Source organism: Lampetra planeri, chromosome 63 (genome assembly GCF_965212315.1).
Source record: "Lampetra planeri chromosome 63, kcLamPlan1.2.h2, whole genome shotgun sequence".
Classification (NCBI taxonomy): Eukaryota; Metazoa; Chordata; class Hyperoartia; order Petromyzontiformes; family Petromyzontidae; genus Lampetra; species Lampetra planeri.
In genome coordinates, this window is record NC_136169.1 from 4024829 (window position 1) to 4039454 (window position 14626).

Sequence of the window (14626 nt, forward strand, 5' to 3'; positions counted from 1 at the left end):
ATAAAAATCACGACGTTTCGGAGGCAACACAAGCTTCCGTCTTCAGGTGGAACCGTCACAGCCACGACAGCTGTATCAGCTCCTGTTGCCTCCGAAACGTCGTGATTTTTATTTTATTTTTTATTAATTTTAATGTTTTACCTACGTGACTTTACCGAAAAAACCTAAGAATACGTGTTTGAATTTCTTTTAAATATTACTTACTTCATACTTTGATCCTGGCAAAAAGGTATCCCGTGAAAAAGCTGCCACAAATGCTCCGACGCGTGTGGCATTGTCTTTGTGCTGTTCGCGTTTTGATGTCGTTCTCTGGTCTGACACCTGTGGTGAGACTAGGCCATGAAGAAAGGTTGTCTCTGGTGGTGTAGGCCAATCAGTGCCAAAGCCAACGCGTACATTCTCTGTGGTTCTTTCGCTAATGTCACGGAGGTAGAAAATAAAATAAATCACGACGTTTCGGGCGCCGAGGTCTGCTGCTGCTGACGCAGACTGTTTTTAAAAGGTTTGAAATGGGTGTAGTCCAAGGGTCATCAAGAAGTGGCCGGGGCTAGTGATGTTAATGTGAGAAATTAGCGTGTAACTGTAAGATAGAGGGCACGGAAGTGGCTATGTTAAAGTGAGAGATTAGCATGATGTTAATGTGAGAGATTAGCATGATGTTAATGTGAGAGATTAGCATGATGTTAATGTGAGAGATTAGCATGATGTTAATGTGAGAGATTAGCATGATGTTAATGTGAGAGATTAGCATGATGTTAATGTGAGAGATTAGCATGATGTTAATGTGAGAGATTAGCATGATGTTAAAGTGAGAGATTAGCACGATGTTAACGTGAGAGATTAGCATGATGTTAATGTGAGAGATTAGCATGATGTTAATGTGAGAGATTAGCATGATGTTAATGTGAGAGATTAGCATGATGTTAATGTGAGAGATTAGCATGATGTTAATGTCAGAGATTAGCATAATGTTAATGTGAGAGATTAGCATGATGTTAATGTGAGAGATTAGCATGATGTTAATGTGAGAGATTAGCATGATGTTAATGTGAGAGATTAGCATGATCTTCTTGGTTCTTTCGGTAAAGTCACGTAGAATGGAAATAATAAAAATAAAACATAATCAAATAATTCTCACGACGTTTCGGCCACAACGCAAGCAGCCGTCCTCAGGTGGAGAACAGGTCTGTCGAGAAGACAGAGTCTGAATGACGTCGTGAGAATTATTTAATTATGTTAAATTTTTATTATTTTATTATTTCCATTCTACGTGACTTTACCGAAAGAACCAAGAAGATGAATCCCTGCAGTCACGAAAGCTTTAAATCGAAAGATTAACATGATGTAAATGTGAGAGATTAGCATGATGCTAATGTGAGAGATTAGCGTTATGTTAATGTGAGATTAGCATGATGTTAATGTGAGAGATTAGCACCACTATTTGATTTCACATTAACATGCTAAGCTCTCGCACGCTTTCCCACCTGATGACGGACGCTTGTGTTGCGCCCGAAACGTCGTGATTTATTTTATTTTCTACCCACGCGACTTTCCCGAAAGAACCAAAGAGTATGGATTCCTGCAGTCACGAAAGCTTCAAATCAACGCGCACATTATCAGAGCATGTTGGTTTGCATGTTCAGCGCAAGCGCTGTGTGGTTAATGCAGCAACTTGATTCCTTTACAAAAAGCATAAATTTGGTGTTTGAACGTCTTAACAAAAACTCCTGTTTTATTGCCAGAAAGGGTAAAACACCCATATTATTGTGTGTTCTTATGAAATGCACAACAGTCGTTCAAGAGATGCCAAGTCACACCGAGGTCCCCTCTTTGAAGTGCTTGGACTCAGGTAATTTGTTCTTGTCGAGGAAGAGGAATTCCCCATTCCACGCGACGGGGGTGAGGGGTGGGGGGGGTGAGGGGTAGGGGGAGGTGGGGGGGGGGGTGAGGGGTGGGGGTGGGTAGGGGGGTGAGGGGTAGGGGGAGGTGGGGGGGTGAGGAGTGGGGGGGGTAGGGGGGTGAGGGGGTGCCCGCTCCCTTCCGCAAGGTGGCGGGCGCCACGCCTCTGTAGGGTGGCTCCTTGATGAAGAGCCTCTTAGCTCACGGGGGTAGAAGTGGCGGTGGTGGCAGTGGCGGTAGCAGCAGCAGCGGTGGTGGCGGTAGCAGCAGCGGCAGCAGCGGCAGCAGCAGCAGCGGCAGCAGCAGACCTAAGGCGTTGTAGTTTCCGATCCCCTTTGTGCGCTCGTGATCTCTGTCTCGAAGACAGAAGACACAAGACGACACAAGAAGAGATCCTCCATGTGTAGCCTTTGGCATTCGGGGAAAGTTCCCTTCGCTAGGATACCCACGCAAACAACAGCAGCAGCAGCCGCCATTCGCCGCCAAGTAGCAGCGACGTCGCCACAGTGCCCATGCCAGGCTAGGTGCACTTTGAGGACTTTGTCACGTGAAACATGGGACGGGGGGGGGGGCTCGTTGACAGGTCACGGGGCATAGCCGGGTGCTATAGGTTAACGGAGGCGAATGACCGATGTGCTAGCACACACCCCATGCACACAACAACAACAGCAGCAGCAGCAGCAGCCTTCGACGGGTGACGTGACCCATGTACACAGAAGACAAAGACTACCCGTGTAGCCCACACAGTCCGTTTGGGGCAAGTGCTGTTAAGAGCGAGCACCTGTGAAGGCTGGTACGGCGCACGAGCGGGTGGGTGACCAACACCAAGCCCGGCCGCCTTTGTCTCCCCCGTGGCGACGTTTCCACACACCGCACCAGTTACTCATTTTTTTAGGCCGAGTCGACCGAGGGGAGGCCCAGGTCCGGTTCAAATTTTCGTCGCCGGTGTTGGCCACGAGCAGGGAATGGAACTGGGCTCTCTGCGGGGTCCGTAGCGCAGCGCGCTAACCACAACGCACACACACACACACACCCCACAGAAAGTCGCCCGAGTTGGAAATCAAACGCGGACCGGGCCCCCCTTTCTCGCGGCGAGACCACGAACGTCACCGTTGCGCCACCACCCATTCCAGCCCCGCCCCACCCCCCCCGCCATCCCTCTGTCCAAGACGCCGCCGTCAGCCGTTGCATCATTCGCAATTAATTTGATCCAAGCGGGTCGAGGCGACCCAAAGAGGCCACCCTCCTCCACCCCCCCGCGATCGTCCGTGCCATCCGTGTGCGCTAAAGGCTCGGCGGCCCTGCGAGCGGGCATGCCAACAAATCCCAAAGTCGAATCGATCGCACGTCGTCGTGAAACACTCCGGCGTCGTCGTCGCCGATGCCGCCGCCTTTCCTCCTTCAAAGGAGGAACGGGCGAGATCCGCTCTGCTTCCGAACAGGCAACCGAGTGGACAGCAACATCTACAACTCCACCTTGAATCCGCCGTCGTCAATCCGCACGGAGGACGACGACGATGCGTGTCGCCGTCAGGCGGAGCGACACGGAGCTCACAGTCGGCTCTCAATCCCCGACTCTGGCTTCTTCTTCGTTTTCTCCTCCTCCTCCTTTTCCTCCGCGTCGTCCTCCCTGACGAACGGAGCCAGGTGGCCAAACTCGGGCGCCACGGTGAGCAGCACCCCGGCGCGACCCCGCGCCGTCGTGGTGCGGTGCAGGCGCGGCGCGGCTCCCGGCCGTGTCGACGGCGATGCCGGCGCCGCGGCCGGTCGGGCCACGGCACCACCGCCGTGGCTGCCGCCAACCTCGTCCGGTTCCGCCGGGTACAGCTCATCTCCTGGCAGGGGGGGGGGGCGGTGGATCAGACGACGGCGGAAAATAACGTGGTGGGGGAGGGCGACGCGAGTTTGCCGGGCGTGTCGGCGCAGGGGCAGAATTAAGGAATGTTACCGCTGCGCGTTGATGAGGCGCTCCGGTGTGTGTCTCAACTAGTCCTCGCCGATAATCGCCTGGCAGTTCACCAGCCTCCTCGCTGCCGACGACACTTTTTCTTGCACCGAAGCGATGCCAGCACGTTCAAAGCGCCCCAGAGTATTCGCTTGCGTTAAACCAAACGCAGCCGAAATCACGCACTCCCAGGCATGCCGAGTGGATGGACAGATACACGGAGGAGAGCGGGAAAAGTCTGCTCGTAAATATTTTGCGGCAACACAAAGATCCCCCCCCCCGCCCGCCCCACCCCCAGATAGCCTACGGCAGACTGCCGGGGCAAGTGCTGTTAGGGGGTAGCACCTATGAAGGCGGGCACCACACCCAGCAAGCTTTGCCTCTCCATTGCCGATGTTTCTACGCATCTCATCAGCTACTCATTCAAGGCCAAAACGACCCCGGGGAAGCCCAAGGCCAGACCGTGTAAATATATATTCACAAACTGCCGTTAGCCGCGCACGTGAATCGAACACGGCTAAGTGGGGTTCGCAAGCGCGGTGCGCCCACCGCTACGCTGCCCATCCCTCCCCACACACACAACAAAGACAAAGGTCCCCTGCTGTATGGCCGTACGCTCCGCCGGGGGGCAAGTGCAGCTGGCGAGGGGGCCGATAGCCCCTCAGAGGCTCGGCGGCGGCGGTGATGCCGATGATGCCGGTCAAGTTGCGCCGGCTCACCCCGCCGGCGGTGAGAATGGTGGGGCGATACGCAAGCCGTGCTTTTACCCCAGAAAAGCCTCGCCTTGGCAGGACCGATTTTTGAGGATCGGTTCCTGCCAAGTTTGTTCGCGAGGGCGGAGTCCGGTGTTTACCGACGCGGCTTTTTCCCCGACCGAGTCGATTCTTGGCGTCGGTGCGACCTCTGGAAAATTTATAAATTGGAAATCCCGACGTGGGGGTAAGGGGGGGGGGGGCTTTGTCGTCTACTGCGAGCCAGGCAGCCGCCGCGTGGGTGGTCGTAGCAGCAGCAGCGGTACGGTTAGTCCGTTGTGGTTATATCTCACACCGCTGTATCAGCCGGGGCGACCTTCCGGGATCCGAACCGCCGGGTCACGTCGCCGCCGCCGTCGCCACCATGGCCCACGCGATCGCGAGTCCCGGTGTGGAGCAGAGGTCGCAAACGGGTTTTGATTCCTTACCCGTACCCGTTCTTGGCCGCACCAGTTAACATCTCGCCACCGTGACGCCCCTGGCTGTGGTTACACCGCACCCACACAGACCGCCGCGCGTCTCCCCCCCCCTCTCTCTTCCCTCTCTGACCGGGGCGACCGGGGCAGCTCCTCCGCTTACCGGGCAGCACCCCCACCAAACCTCCTCCTCCCGCCGGATCGGGGACCCGCACCGGCATCCAGCGGTGCATCCCCAGCGCGGCCCGGCGGCGGGCGAAGTCGGCGAGCGTGAGCAGCGCCGGCACGCGGCACAGGCGCGCCACCTCGTACTGCTGCGGCGGCGCCAGCCACAGGGCGCCCGCCTCGTGCTGGGACAGCAGCTCCGGCGGGCGCACCCACTGCGGCGTCGACGGTGGTGGTGGTGGTTGTTGTGGTGGTTGTTGTGGTGGTGGTTGGTGGTGGTTGTGTTAGTGGTGAGGTAGTGACGGTGGTAGTGACGGTGGTCGTGATGGTAGTGACGGTGGTAGTGACGGTGGTAGTGATGGTAGTGACGGTGGTAGTGGTTGTGGTGGCAGTGGCGGAAGTGGTGATGGCGGTGGTGGTTGTGGTGGTGGTGACGGTGGTAGCAATGTCAGTGGTGGTCGTTGTGGTAGTGGTCGTGGTGGTAGTAGTGATGGTAGTGACGGTGATAGTGGTTGTAGTAGTGGTGGCGGTAGTTATGTTAGCGGTGGTGATGGTAGCGGTCATGGTGGTGGTAGTGGTGGAAGTGGTGATGGTGGAAGTGGTGATGGTGGAAGTGGTGATGGTGGTGGTGGTCGTGGTAGTAGGGGTTGTGGTTGTGGCACAGGGTGGACATGGGGTGGGGGATTGGGAAAACGTCATCGGTGGCGACGGCGGCGATGTCACCGAAAGCTGCGTTACGTTTGCCGCTCGTTGCAAGGGCTCATGGTTCGAGCCCCGTGGCCACAGCGGTGCGTGGACACCGCAGCATTAACCAGGCGGCAAAGGTACGCGTCATCTGCCGCACATCTAACGTCGTTCATAAAAATAACGGTTTGGCAATGCGCGCCCCGGTGTCGCGGCCCCAAATTTGCCGAAATACACAAAGACAACGGCGTCACAGTTTACTCGGGACAAGGCGACGACGTCGCAACCCTCGGCGCGAACCCTCGCTGCGAACGGCGTCTGTGGAGCACAGTGGCGCCTTCCTTGCGCCCTCAGAACGATAGCGCCCGGCGCCGAACGCGCTTGCGGCTCCGTCCGTGCGTGTGTGCGTACGCATGTTGAACTTCTTTCGTCGCCAACCGTGGCTAATCGGAGGTGCGGGGGATGGACAAAGAAACTCCACACAAAAAGCGGTTCTAAAGAAATGAGTTTGTCAATCTAGATGACGATTTAAAAGCGCGTAGCTTCCTAATATCGGAAGGAAGAGCGTTCCAGACGGCCGCAGAAGCAGCGCATCTGAAAGCGCCGCGCGACGATGCGGTGACCGCCGCCTTTGTTCGACGGCCAGCCAAAAGCCGCCGCTGCGAGGATGACCGTAGTTCGCGCGATGACGGTTTATTCCGCTTGACGAGAGATCGGCGAGCTTATTGCGGCTCAATCGCGTCACGCGCGCCGTGCGTCACGAGCGCGACCCTCGCAACGACGCGTTCGTCCGCCAACTGGCAGCCAATGCAGCACGGCTCGCGCCTTGCGGTCGCCCCGTCACGCCGCGGCAACGTTTCGCCGGTCCCGTCACCGCAGAGCGCCGGCGGCAAACCGGCGCCGCGTCCACACCTGCGCGCCGACCGTCTCGTGGTCGTCGTGCGAAGCAGCCGGCGCCTCCGCCAGGCAGCAGAGGAAGAAGACGGCGTCGAATCGGCGCGGCAACGGGGCGCCCGCCGCCGGCGGCGCCAGCGGCACGGGCGTCAGCCAGTCGCTCCACTCGTGAAGGGCCCACACGTCGGGCACCACGCGCAGCTCCGAGCACATGGCCGCAAAGAGACGCGCGTCCGAGAGCACCAGCGCACGCCAGCGGCGCAGCGCGGGGGAGTCCGGCACAGCGGTGGCCAGCGACGGCGCGTCGTCTGGGGGAGGGAGGGAGAAGGGGGGGAGAGGGGGGAGAGGGGGGGAGAAGGGGGGGAGAGGGGGGGAGAGGGGGGGGAGGGGGGGAGAGGGGGGGTGAGAGGGGAGAGGGGAGAGGGGGGAGAGGGGGGAGAAGGGGGGAGAGGGGGGAGGGAGGGGGAGGAGAGAGGGGAGAGGGGGAGAGAGGGAGGAGAAGGGGGGAGAGGGGGGAGAGGGGGGGGGGGAGAGGGGAGGGAGGGGGAGGAGAGAGGGGAGAGGGGGGGGGAGAGGGGGAGAGAGGGAGGAGAAGGGGGGAGAGGGGGGAGAGGGGGGGGGAGAGAGGGGAGAGGGGGGGGAGAGGGAGGGGGGAGAGGGGGGAGGGAGAGGGGGGGGAGAGGGGGGGAGAGGGGGGGGAGAGGGAGGGGGGAGAGGGGGGGGGGAGAGGGGGGGGAGAGGGAGGGGGGAGAGGGGGGGGAGGGGGGAGAGGGGGGGGAGAGGGAGGGGGGAGAGGGGGGGGAGAGGGGGAGAAAGAGGGGGAGAGGCAGTCGGTGTGAGTGCAGTACAACCACAGCCAGGGGCACCGCGGTGGTGAGATGTTAACTACCTTGCCTGGTGTGCAGGAGGTCGTGGGTTCGAACCCGACCCCGACGCCTGCTGCTGTATATTTGGAGTTTGCGTCTCTCTCTCTCATCATCATCACGGTGGCTAGGAGATGTTAACTACCTCGCCTGGTGTGCAGGAGGTCGTGGGTTCGAACCCGACCCCGACGCCTGCTGCTGTATATTTGGAGTTTGCGTCTCTCTCTCTCATCATCATCACGGTGGCTAGGAGATGTTAACTACCTCGCCTGGTGTACAGGAGGTCGTGGGTTCGAACCCGACCCTGACGCCTGCTGCTGTATATTTGGAGTTTGCGTGTCTGTCTCCCCGTGGTCGCGCGGTGTTTTACCTCCACATTTAGAATCGACATCACGGGTTTAGGGTATTTGGCTTCTGCTGTCAAATTCCATGCGACGATATTCCACTTCGTTGGGATATCATTTCGTGATAGCCAAAATCCCTTCTCAAAAAGAGCTGTACAGTGGGGCCTTACCTGGTAAAATAAAAAATAGTTTAGTTTAGAAGGCTGAGAGGGAGAGGCGGCGCTGCATTAATAGCTCGGTCGCCTCTGGCTAGACAAAAACAACCGTGACATGTCAACTCAGCTCGGCTCCTCATTGGGACAAAGTCCAGCTCTGATATTTTATTTCTTTGTTTTAAGTCGGTTCGACCGTCATGCGACGAGCCCGCGCTCTGCACGGCAGGGCGGGTGGCAAAGTGCCACCCCCCTACGATTGTGCGGACCAGCGGATCTCAGACGTAGCTCTGTGGCATCCGCTTTCGTGGGCCACCCCCTCGTACTGTCAAGGGCAAAGAGTCGTACCGCCCTCGTGGGAGATCCAAGTCGATTCTTCGTCTGATGAAACAATGCCGCGTCGCACGACCGAGTCCAACATTGGGGTAAACGTTTTCACGAATTAATTGTCAAACACTTAAATCATTGACAGACCGACCAACCCACCCTACGACGCAACCGGAACACGGCAAAGACACGTTTTTTTGGGTTGGATCGCGTAAGTATAGAAAATGTTGTGTCGTTCAACCCGCCAACACCTGACAAGGCCAAATTAAGTAAGATTTGCAAGTAAACAAAACGTTAAATTTCGATTTAAAGCTTTTGTGACTGCGGTGGTGATGGTAGCGGTCATGGTGGTGGTAGTGGTGGAAGTGGTGATGGTGAAAGTGGTGATGGTGGTCGTGGCAGTGGTGGTGGAGGTGGCGATCGTGGTAGCAATGTTTTTGGTATTGGTGGTCGTGGTAGTAGGGGTTGTGGTTGTGGCACAGGGCGGACATGGGGTGGGGGATTGGGAAAACGTCATTGGTGGCGACGGCGGCGATGTCACCGAAAGCTGCGTTACGTTTGCCGCTCGTTGCACGCAGAGCGAGACACACACAAAGACACACAGAGCGAGAGACACACAAAGACACACAGAGCGAGAGACACACAAAGACACGCAGAGCGAGACACACACAAAGACACACAGAGCGAGAGACACACACCAAGACAAACAGTAGGCCATGCTTTCCCACCTGTTTTAAAACAGTCTGCATCAGCAGCAGGCCATGCTTTCCCACCTGATGATGGATGCTTGTGTTGCGCCCGAAACGTCGTGATTTAATATAGTTGTTTTCATTTTATTTTTTACCTTCGTGACTTAATGCTCTGATAGTGGCATTGTCTCTGTACTGTTTTCCTTTTGGTGTTGTTCTATTGTCGACACTGGTGAGACTAGCACCGAAAGAAGGCTGCTGTCTCCGCTGCAGACCAATTAGTTTCAAAGACAATGCCCATATGTTATCGGAACATCTTTTTTGTTTGCATGTTCACCGCAAGTACCGTGCGTGGTTAATGCAGACGTGTTTCCTATTCTTGGTTCTTTCGGTAAAGTCATGCAGAAGGGAAGTAATAAAAATAAAACATGATAAAATTCTCAAACGTCGTGAGAATTGTATTTTATAATGTTTTATTTTTATTATTTTATTATTTCCCTTCTACGTGACTTTACAGAAAGAACCAAGAATATGAATCCATGCAGTCACGAAAACTTTAAATCGAATGCAGACGTGTTTCCTTGCAAAAGATTTCTACACGCTGTTTGAACATCTTGACACCCGTTTTATCGCCAGAGAGGGTAGAAAACCCATTCTTATTTTTTTACATCTTAACGCATTTATATTTACGCGATCTAACCCCAATGACGACCAAAGGACAACCTTGACTATTAATCACATCGGCCGCCCAAAACCCCGCTGCTCCGTGCCGAACGCCAAACAACAAAAACTGACCGTGCGCGCGGTGCGGTCGCTCCGCAGGCCGGGCGATCAGCACCCCGGACTCCTCAAACGTCTCCCGGATGGCGCAGATTCGGAACGCCAGCTCGCCCGGGATCGCCGAGCCAAGGCTCCCGCGATCCGTGGCGAACATCGGTGGCCTCGGCCCGGCACCGCACGTCACGCCGTAGTCCTCCGCTGAGCCGACGCCGTCGCCGGAGAGCCGACGCTTCCGCCAGGGAGCGAGCAGGCGAGCCCAGTCGTGGTGGAAATCGGCGCCGTCCACCACGCCGCCGGGGAAGACCGACGCGTTGGGCATGAAGCCGCTGGCCTTGCTGCGCTTCACCACCAGAATCTGCGCGGAAGGGGCGAGGGACGGAGGGTGCGGAGGGTGGAGGTGATCGTTTGGGGGGGGGGGCGGAGGGACGGAGAGTGGAACATTGGAGGGCGGAATAGGGGCAGCACAAGAAGGGAAGAGGTTGCGCTGTCTGCATGTATCCGTCTGTGTGTATCCATCTGCGCGTATCAGTCTGCGTGCATCTATCTGTATGCATGTATCTATCTGTATGCATGTATCTATCTGTATGCATGTGTAGAGGAGTAAAATGGGGACGTGACGTCGGGAGTGCCGTTCAGTGCGATGACGTCACGTCTCCTAGGCTACTTAAGGGAGACCCCGTGACGTAAGCGGGGTCACTGTGGGAACGGGTAGAGTAAGCAGGGTGAAGAGGGAACCAGGGGTAGAGAGAAGGATCGAATAGGGAGTCTGGGGAGAAGCCGGTGGTAGCCGTAGAGGTGCTTCTCTCTCCGCTCGGTGGAGTCGGCAGAGTCCACGATCCGACACGAGAGAGACCGGAGCTAGCCGGCAGGGACCCGCACTCAGAGTAGGACCACTAGCCCCTGGGAGTTGTGTACCCTTGTGTGTTATTGTTAACCTTCAATAAACCCTGGCGAAAGCCCATGACATACCTCTGTCTCCGAGTGCGTCCGTGGGAACTTCTCTACACATGTATCTATCTGTATGCATGTATCTATTTGTATGCATGCATCTATCTGTATGCATGTGTCTATCTGTATGCATGTGTCTATCTGTATCTATCTGTATGTATATATCTTCTTGACATCTGTCAAAAAGAGCTTTATAGCGCATCAGATTCCGCCAGTGAAAGTAAATGCAGTATTCAGCTTCTGTACGTACGTTTAACTTCTTTCGCACCGTACGTAGCCAACCAAACACAAAAAAGCAGTTCTAAAGAAATTCGTTTGTCAATCGAGATGATTTAAAAGTGCACAGCTCCAGTGGTTTCCTAATATTGGAAGAGCGTTCCAGGTGGCCACAACACATCTGAAAGGGCGACTGTGTGTGTGCGTGTGTGGGGAGCGGTGGGGGAGCGGTGGCGTAGTGGTTAGCGCTACGCTGCGCTACGAACCCGGCGACTCGAGTTCGATTCCCGCTCACGGCCAACACCACCAGTGACGATCAATTATCGGAACCGGTCCTGGACCTCCGCTAGGTCGACTCAGCCTCAAAGAAGTACCTGGTGCGGTGTGTAAACATCGCCACTGGGGAGACAAAGTGACATTGTGTTGTTGTGTTTCTTCAACGTGAGGGGATCTTTGTGTTGTGATGGGGTCGCCTCACCACGTAGACAAAGTGACATTATGTTGTTGTGTTTCTTCAATCTGAGGAGATGTTTGTCTTGTGATGGGGTCGCCTCACCCCCTAGACAAAGTGACATCGTGTTGTTGTGTTTCTTCAACGTGATTGATCTTTGTGTTGTGATGGGGGCAACTCACCCCGTAGACAAAGTGACATTGTGTTGTTGTGTTTCTTCAACGTGATTGATCTTTGTGTTGTGATGAGGGCACTCACCACGTAGACAAAGTGACATCGTGTTGTTGTGTTTCTTCAACGTGATTGATCTTTGTGTTGTGATGAGGGCACTCACCACGTAGACAAAGTGACATCGTGTTGTTGTGTTTCTTCAACGTGAGGGGATCTTCATGTTGTGATGGGGGCGCCGTGGGGTGCCTCACCTCGTAGTCGAAGTCGTCACTTCGTGGCCAATGTCGCCCTCTCGCCGCTCCGAACGGCTCCTCTTGCATCCTCCCCCTCGTGGTCGTCTTCGTCAGCCTGGCTCGCCCTCCCGCCGCCACCACGAGGGTGGCCGCCTCCTTCCAGTGTTTAAGCGCCGCGTTCATTGTCGCTCGAAGCGACGGAGGTGGAGGATGGAGGTGGTGGTGGTAGTCGTCTTCAGGGCCCGAGACGCATGTGGTGCAATTGTTTCCGCCCGGAAGACGTCCTCGTCAACGGCAGAGGTGGAAAGGGTCGAGGCCGGAACGGAAAAATAGACGGAATTAAAAGTACCGCCCCTCCCCCCAACCGTCAACCCCCCCCTCCCCCCAACCGTCACCCCCCCCTCCCCCCAACCGTCACACCCCCACCCTTCACCCTTCACCCCCCGCCCACCCACCCGTCACCCACCCATCAACCCCCGGTGACGATTATAATCTGACCCGGTGCTGGGCCTCCCCTAGGTCTACTCAACCTCAAATAGGTACCTGTTGCGGTGTAGTAGTAAACATCGCCGCTTGGGGAGACAAAGGCGGCCGGGCGTGGTGCTGGTAACCCACTCACCCCCCTCGTGTGCCGTGCCGGAATTGGGGGGAATAGGTGGGGAGATTGGGGAGAATAGGTGGGGAGATTGGGGGGAATAGGTGGGGAGGGTGGGGGGAATAGGTGGGGAGGGTGGGGGGAATAGGTGGGGAGATTGGGGGGAATAGGTGGGGAGATTGGGGGGAATAGGTGGGGAGATTGGGAGGAATAGGTGGGGAGATTGGGGGGAATAGGTGGGGAGATTGGGGGGAATAGGTGGGGAGATTGGGAGGAATAGGTGGGGAGATTGGGGGGAATAGGTGGGGAGATTGGGGGGAATAGGTGGGGAGATTGGGGGGAATAGGTGGGGAGGGTGGGGGGGAATAGGTGGGGAGGGTGGGGGGAATAGGTGGGGAGATTGGGGGAATAGGTGGGGAGATTGGGGGGAATAGGTGGGGAGATTGGGAGGAATAGGTGGGGAGATTGGGGGGAATAGGTGGGGAGATTGGGGGGAATAGGTGGGGAGATTGGGAGGAATAGGTGGGGAGATTGGGGGGAATAGGTGGGGAGGGTGGGGGGAATAGGTGGGGAGATTGGGGGAATAGGTGGGGAGATTGGGAGGAATAGGTGGGGAGATTGGGGGGAATAGGTGGGGAGATTGGGGGGAATAGGTGGGGAGATTGGGAGGAATAGGTGGGGAGATTGGGGGGAATAGGTGGGGAGATTGGGGGGAATAGGTGGGGAGATTGGGGGGAATAGGTGGGGAGGGTGGGGGGAATAGGTGGGGAGGGTGGGGGGAATAGGTGGGGAGATTGGGGGGAATAGGTGGGGAGATTGGGGGGAATAGGTGGGGAGATTGGGAGGAATAGGTGGGGAGATTGGGGGGAATAGGTGGGGAGATTGGGGGGAATAGGTGGGGAGATTGGGAGGAATAGGTGGGGAGATTGGGGGGAATAGGTGGGGAGATTGGGGGGAATAGGTGGGGAGATTGGGGGGAATAGGTGGGGAGGGTGGGGGGAATAGGTGGGGAGGGTGGGGGGAATAGGTGGGGAGATTGGGGGAATAGGTGGGGAGATTGGGGGGAATAGGTGGGGAGATTGGGGGGAATAGGTGGGGAGATTGGGGGGAATAGGTGGGGAGATTGGGAGGAATAGATGGGGAGATTGGGGGGAATAGGTGGGGAGATTGGGGGGAATAGGTGGGGAGATTGGGGGGAATAGGTGGGGAGATTGGGGGAAATAGATGGGGAGATTGGGGGGAATAGGTGGGGAGATTGGGGGGAATAGATGGGGAGATTGGGGGGAATAGGTGGGGAGATTGGGGGGAATAGGTGGGGAGATTGGGGGGAATAGATGGGGAGATTCGGGGGGAATAGGTGGGGAGATTGGGGGAATAGATGGGGAGATTGGGGGGAATAGGTGGGGAGATTGGGGGAATAGATGGGGAGATTGGGGGAATAGATGGGGAGATTGGGGGGAATAGGTGGGGAGATTGGGGGAATAGATGGGGAGATTGGGGGAATAGGTGGGGAGATTGGGGGGAATAGGTGGGGAGATTGGGGGGAATAGGTGGGGAGATTGGGGGGAATAGATGGGGAGATTGGGGGGAATAGATAGGAAGATTGGGGGAATAGGTGGGGAGATTGGGGGGAATAGGTGGGGAGATTGGGGGGAATAGGTGGGGAGATTGGGGGGAATACATGGGGAGATTGGGGGGAATAGATGGGGAGATTGGGGGGAATAGGTGGGGAGATTGGGGGAATAGGTGGGGAGATTGGGGGGAATAGATGGGGAGATTGGGGGGAATAGGTGGTGACAGTGATTGGAATAGGTGGGGAGATTGGGGGGAATAGGTGGTGACAGTGATTGGAATGGTTGGCGCATTCCCCACAACGGCCACGTGATGGCAGAGTTGCCGTTATCTTGGGCCCTCTCCTGCGAGGCGCGGTTCGCGGGGTCGTGATGACAAACGCGGTTTGATCAGCACAACAATGACCAACTTCGTCTTGGTAATTTCGGTAAATTCACGTAGAAGGGAAATAATAAAATAATGAAAATAAAACATGATAAAATAAATTCTCACGACGTTTCGGCCACAACGCAAGCAGCCGTCCTCAGGTG

At 56.3% G+C, this 14626-nt stretch overlaps 3 protein-coding genes across 3 annotated transcripts in view; 1 reads left to right on the forward strand and 2 right to left on the reverse strand.

Annotated features, from left to right (window-relative positions):
• LOC144736811 (uncharacterized) overlaps positions 1–10878 on the forward strand; it is a 37171-nt gene extending 26293 nt beyond the window's left edge. The window contains exon 3 of the mRNA XM_078619455.1: positions 9953–10878. The gene's annotated coding sequence lies outside the window, so the exon portion shown is untranslated. The remainder of the gene's footprint in view (positions 1–9952) is intronic.
• Positions 1–14626, reverse strand: part of LOC144736812 (uncharacterized) — a 37457-nt gene that overhangs the window by 4685 nt on the left and 18146 nt on the right. The gene's annotated exons all lie outside the window — the stretch shown is intronic.
• Positions 2001–12263, reverse strand: NUDT19 (nudix hydrolase 19). The gene is made up of 5 exons (XM_078619618.1): positions 11948–12263; positions 9926–10265; positions 6774–7063; positions 5176–5392; positions 2001–3734 (listed from the first exon to the last, which is right to left on the reverse strand). The coding sequence occupies exons 1-5, from the start codon at positions 12110–12112 to the stop codon at positions 3451–3453; spliced, it is 1296 nt and encodes a 431-aa protein (XP_078475744.1). The 5' UTR covers positions 12113–12263; the 3' UTR covers positions 2001–3450.

What these genes read in the sequence shown, in the direction of transcription:
- NUDT19 (XM_078619618.1), bottom strand. Translation starts at nt 12,112, where the DNA reads ATGAACGCGGCGCTTAAACACTGGAAGGAGGCGGCCACCCTCGTGGTG. An exon ending in GTGACGACTTCGACTACGAG is followed by an intron (nt 10,266 to 11,947) that starts GTGAGGCACCCC and finishes CCTTCCGCGCAG; the next exon opens with ATTCTGGTGGTGAAGCGCAG. An exon ending in ACGAGACGGTCGGCGCGCAG is followed by an intron (nt 5,393 to 6,773) that starts GTGTGGACGCGG and finishes TCGACGCCGCAG; the next exon opens with TGGGTGCGCCCGCCGGAGCT.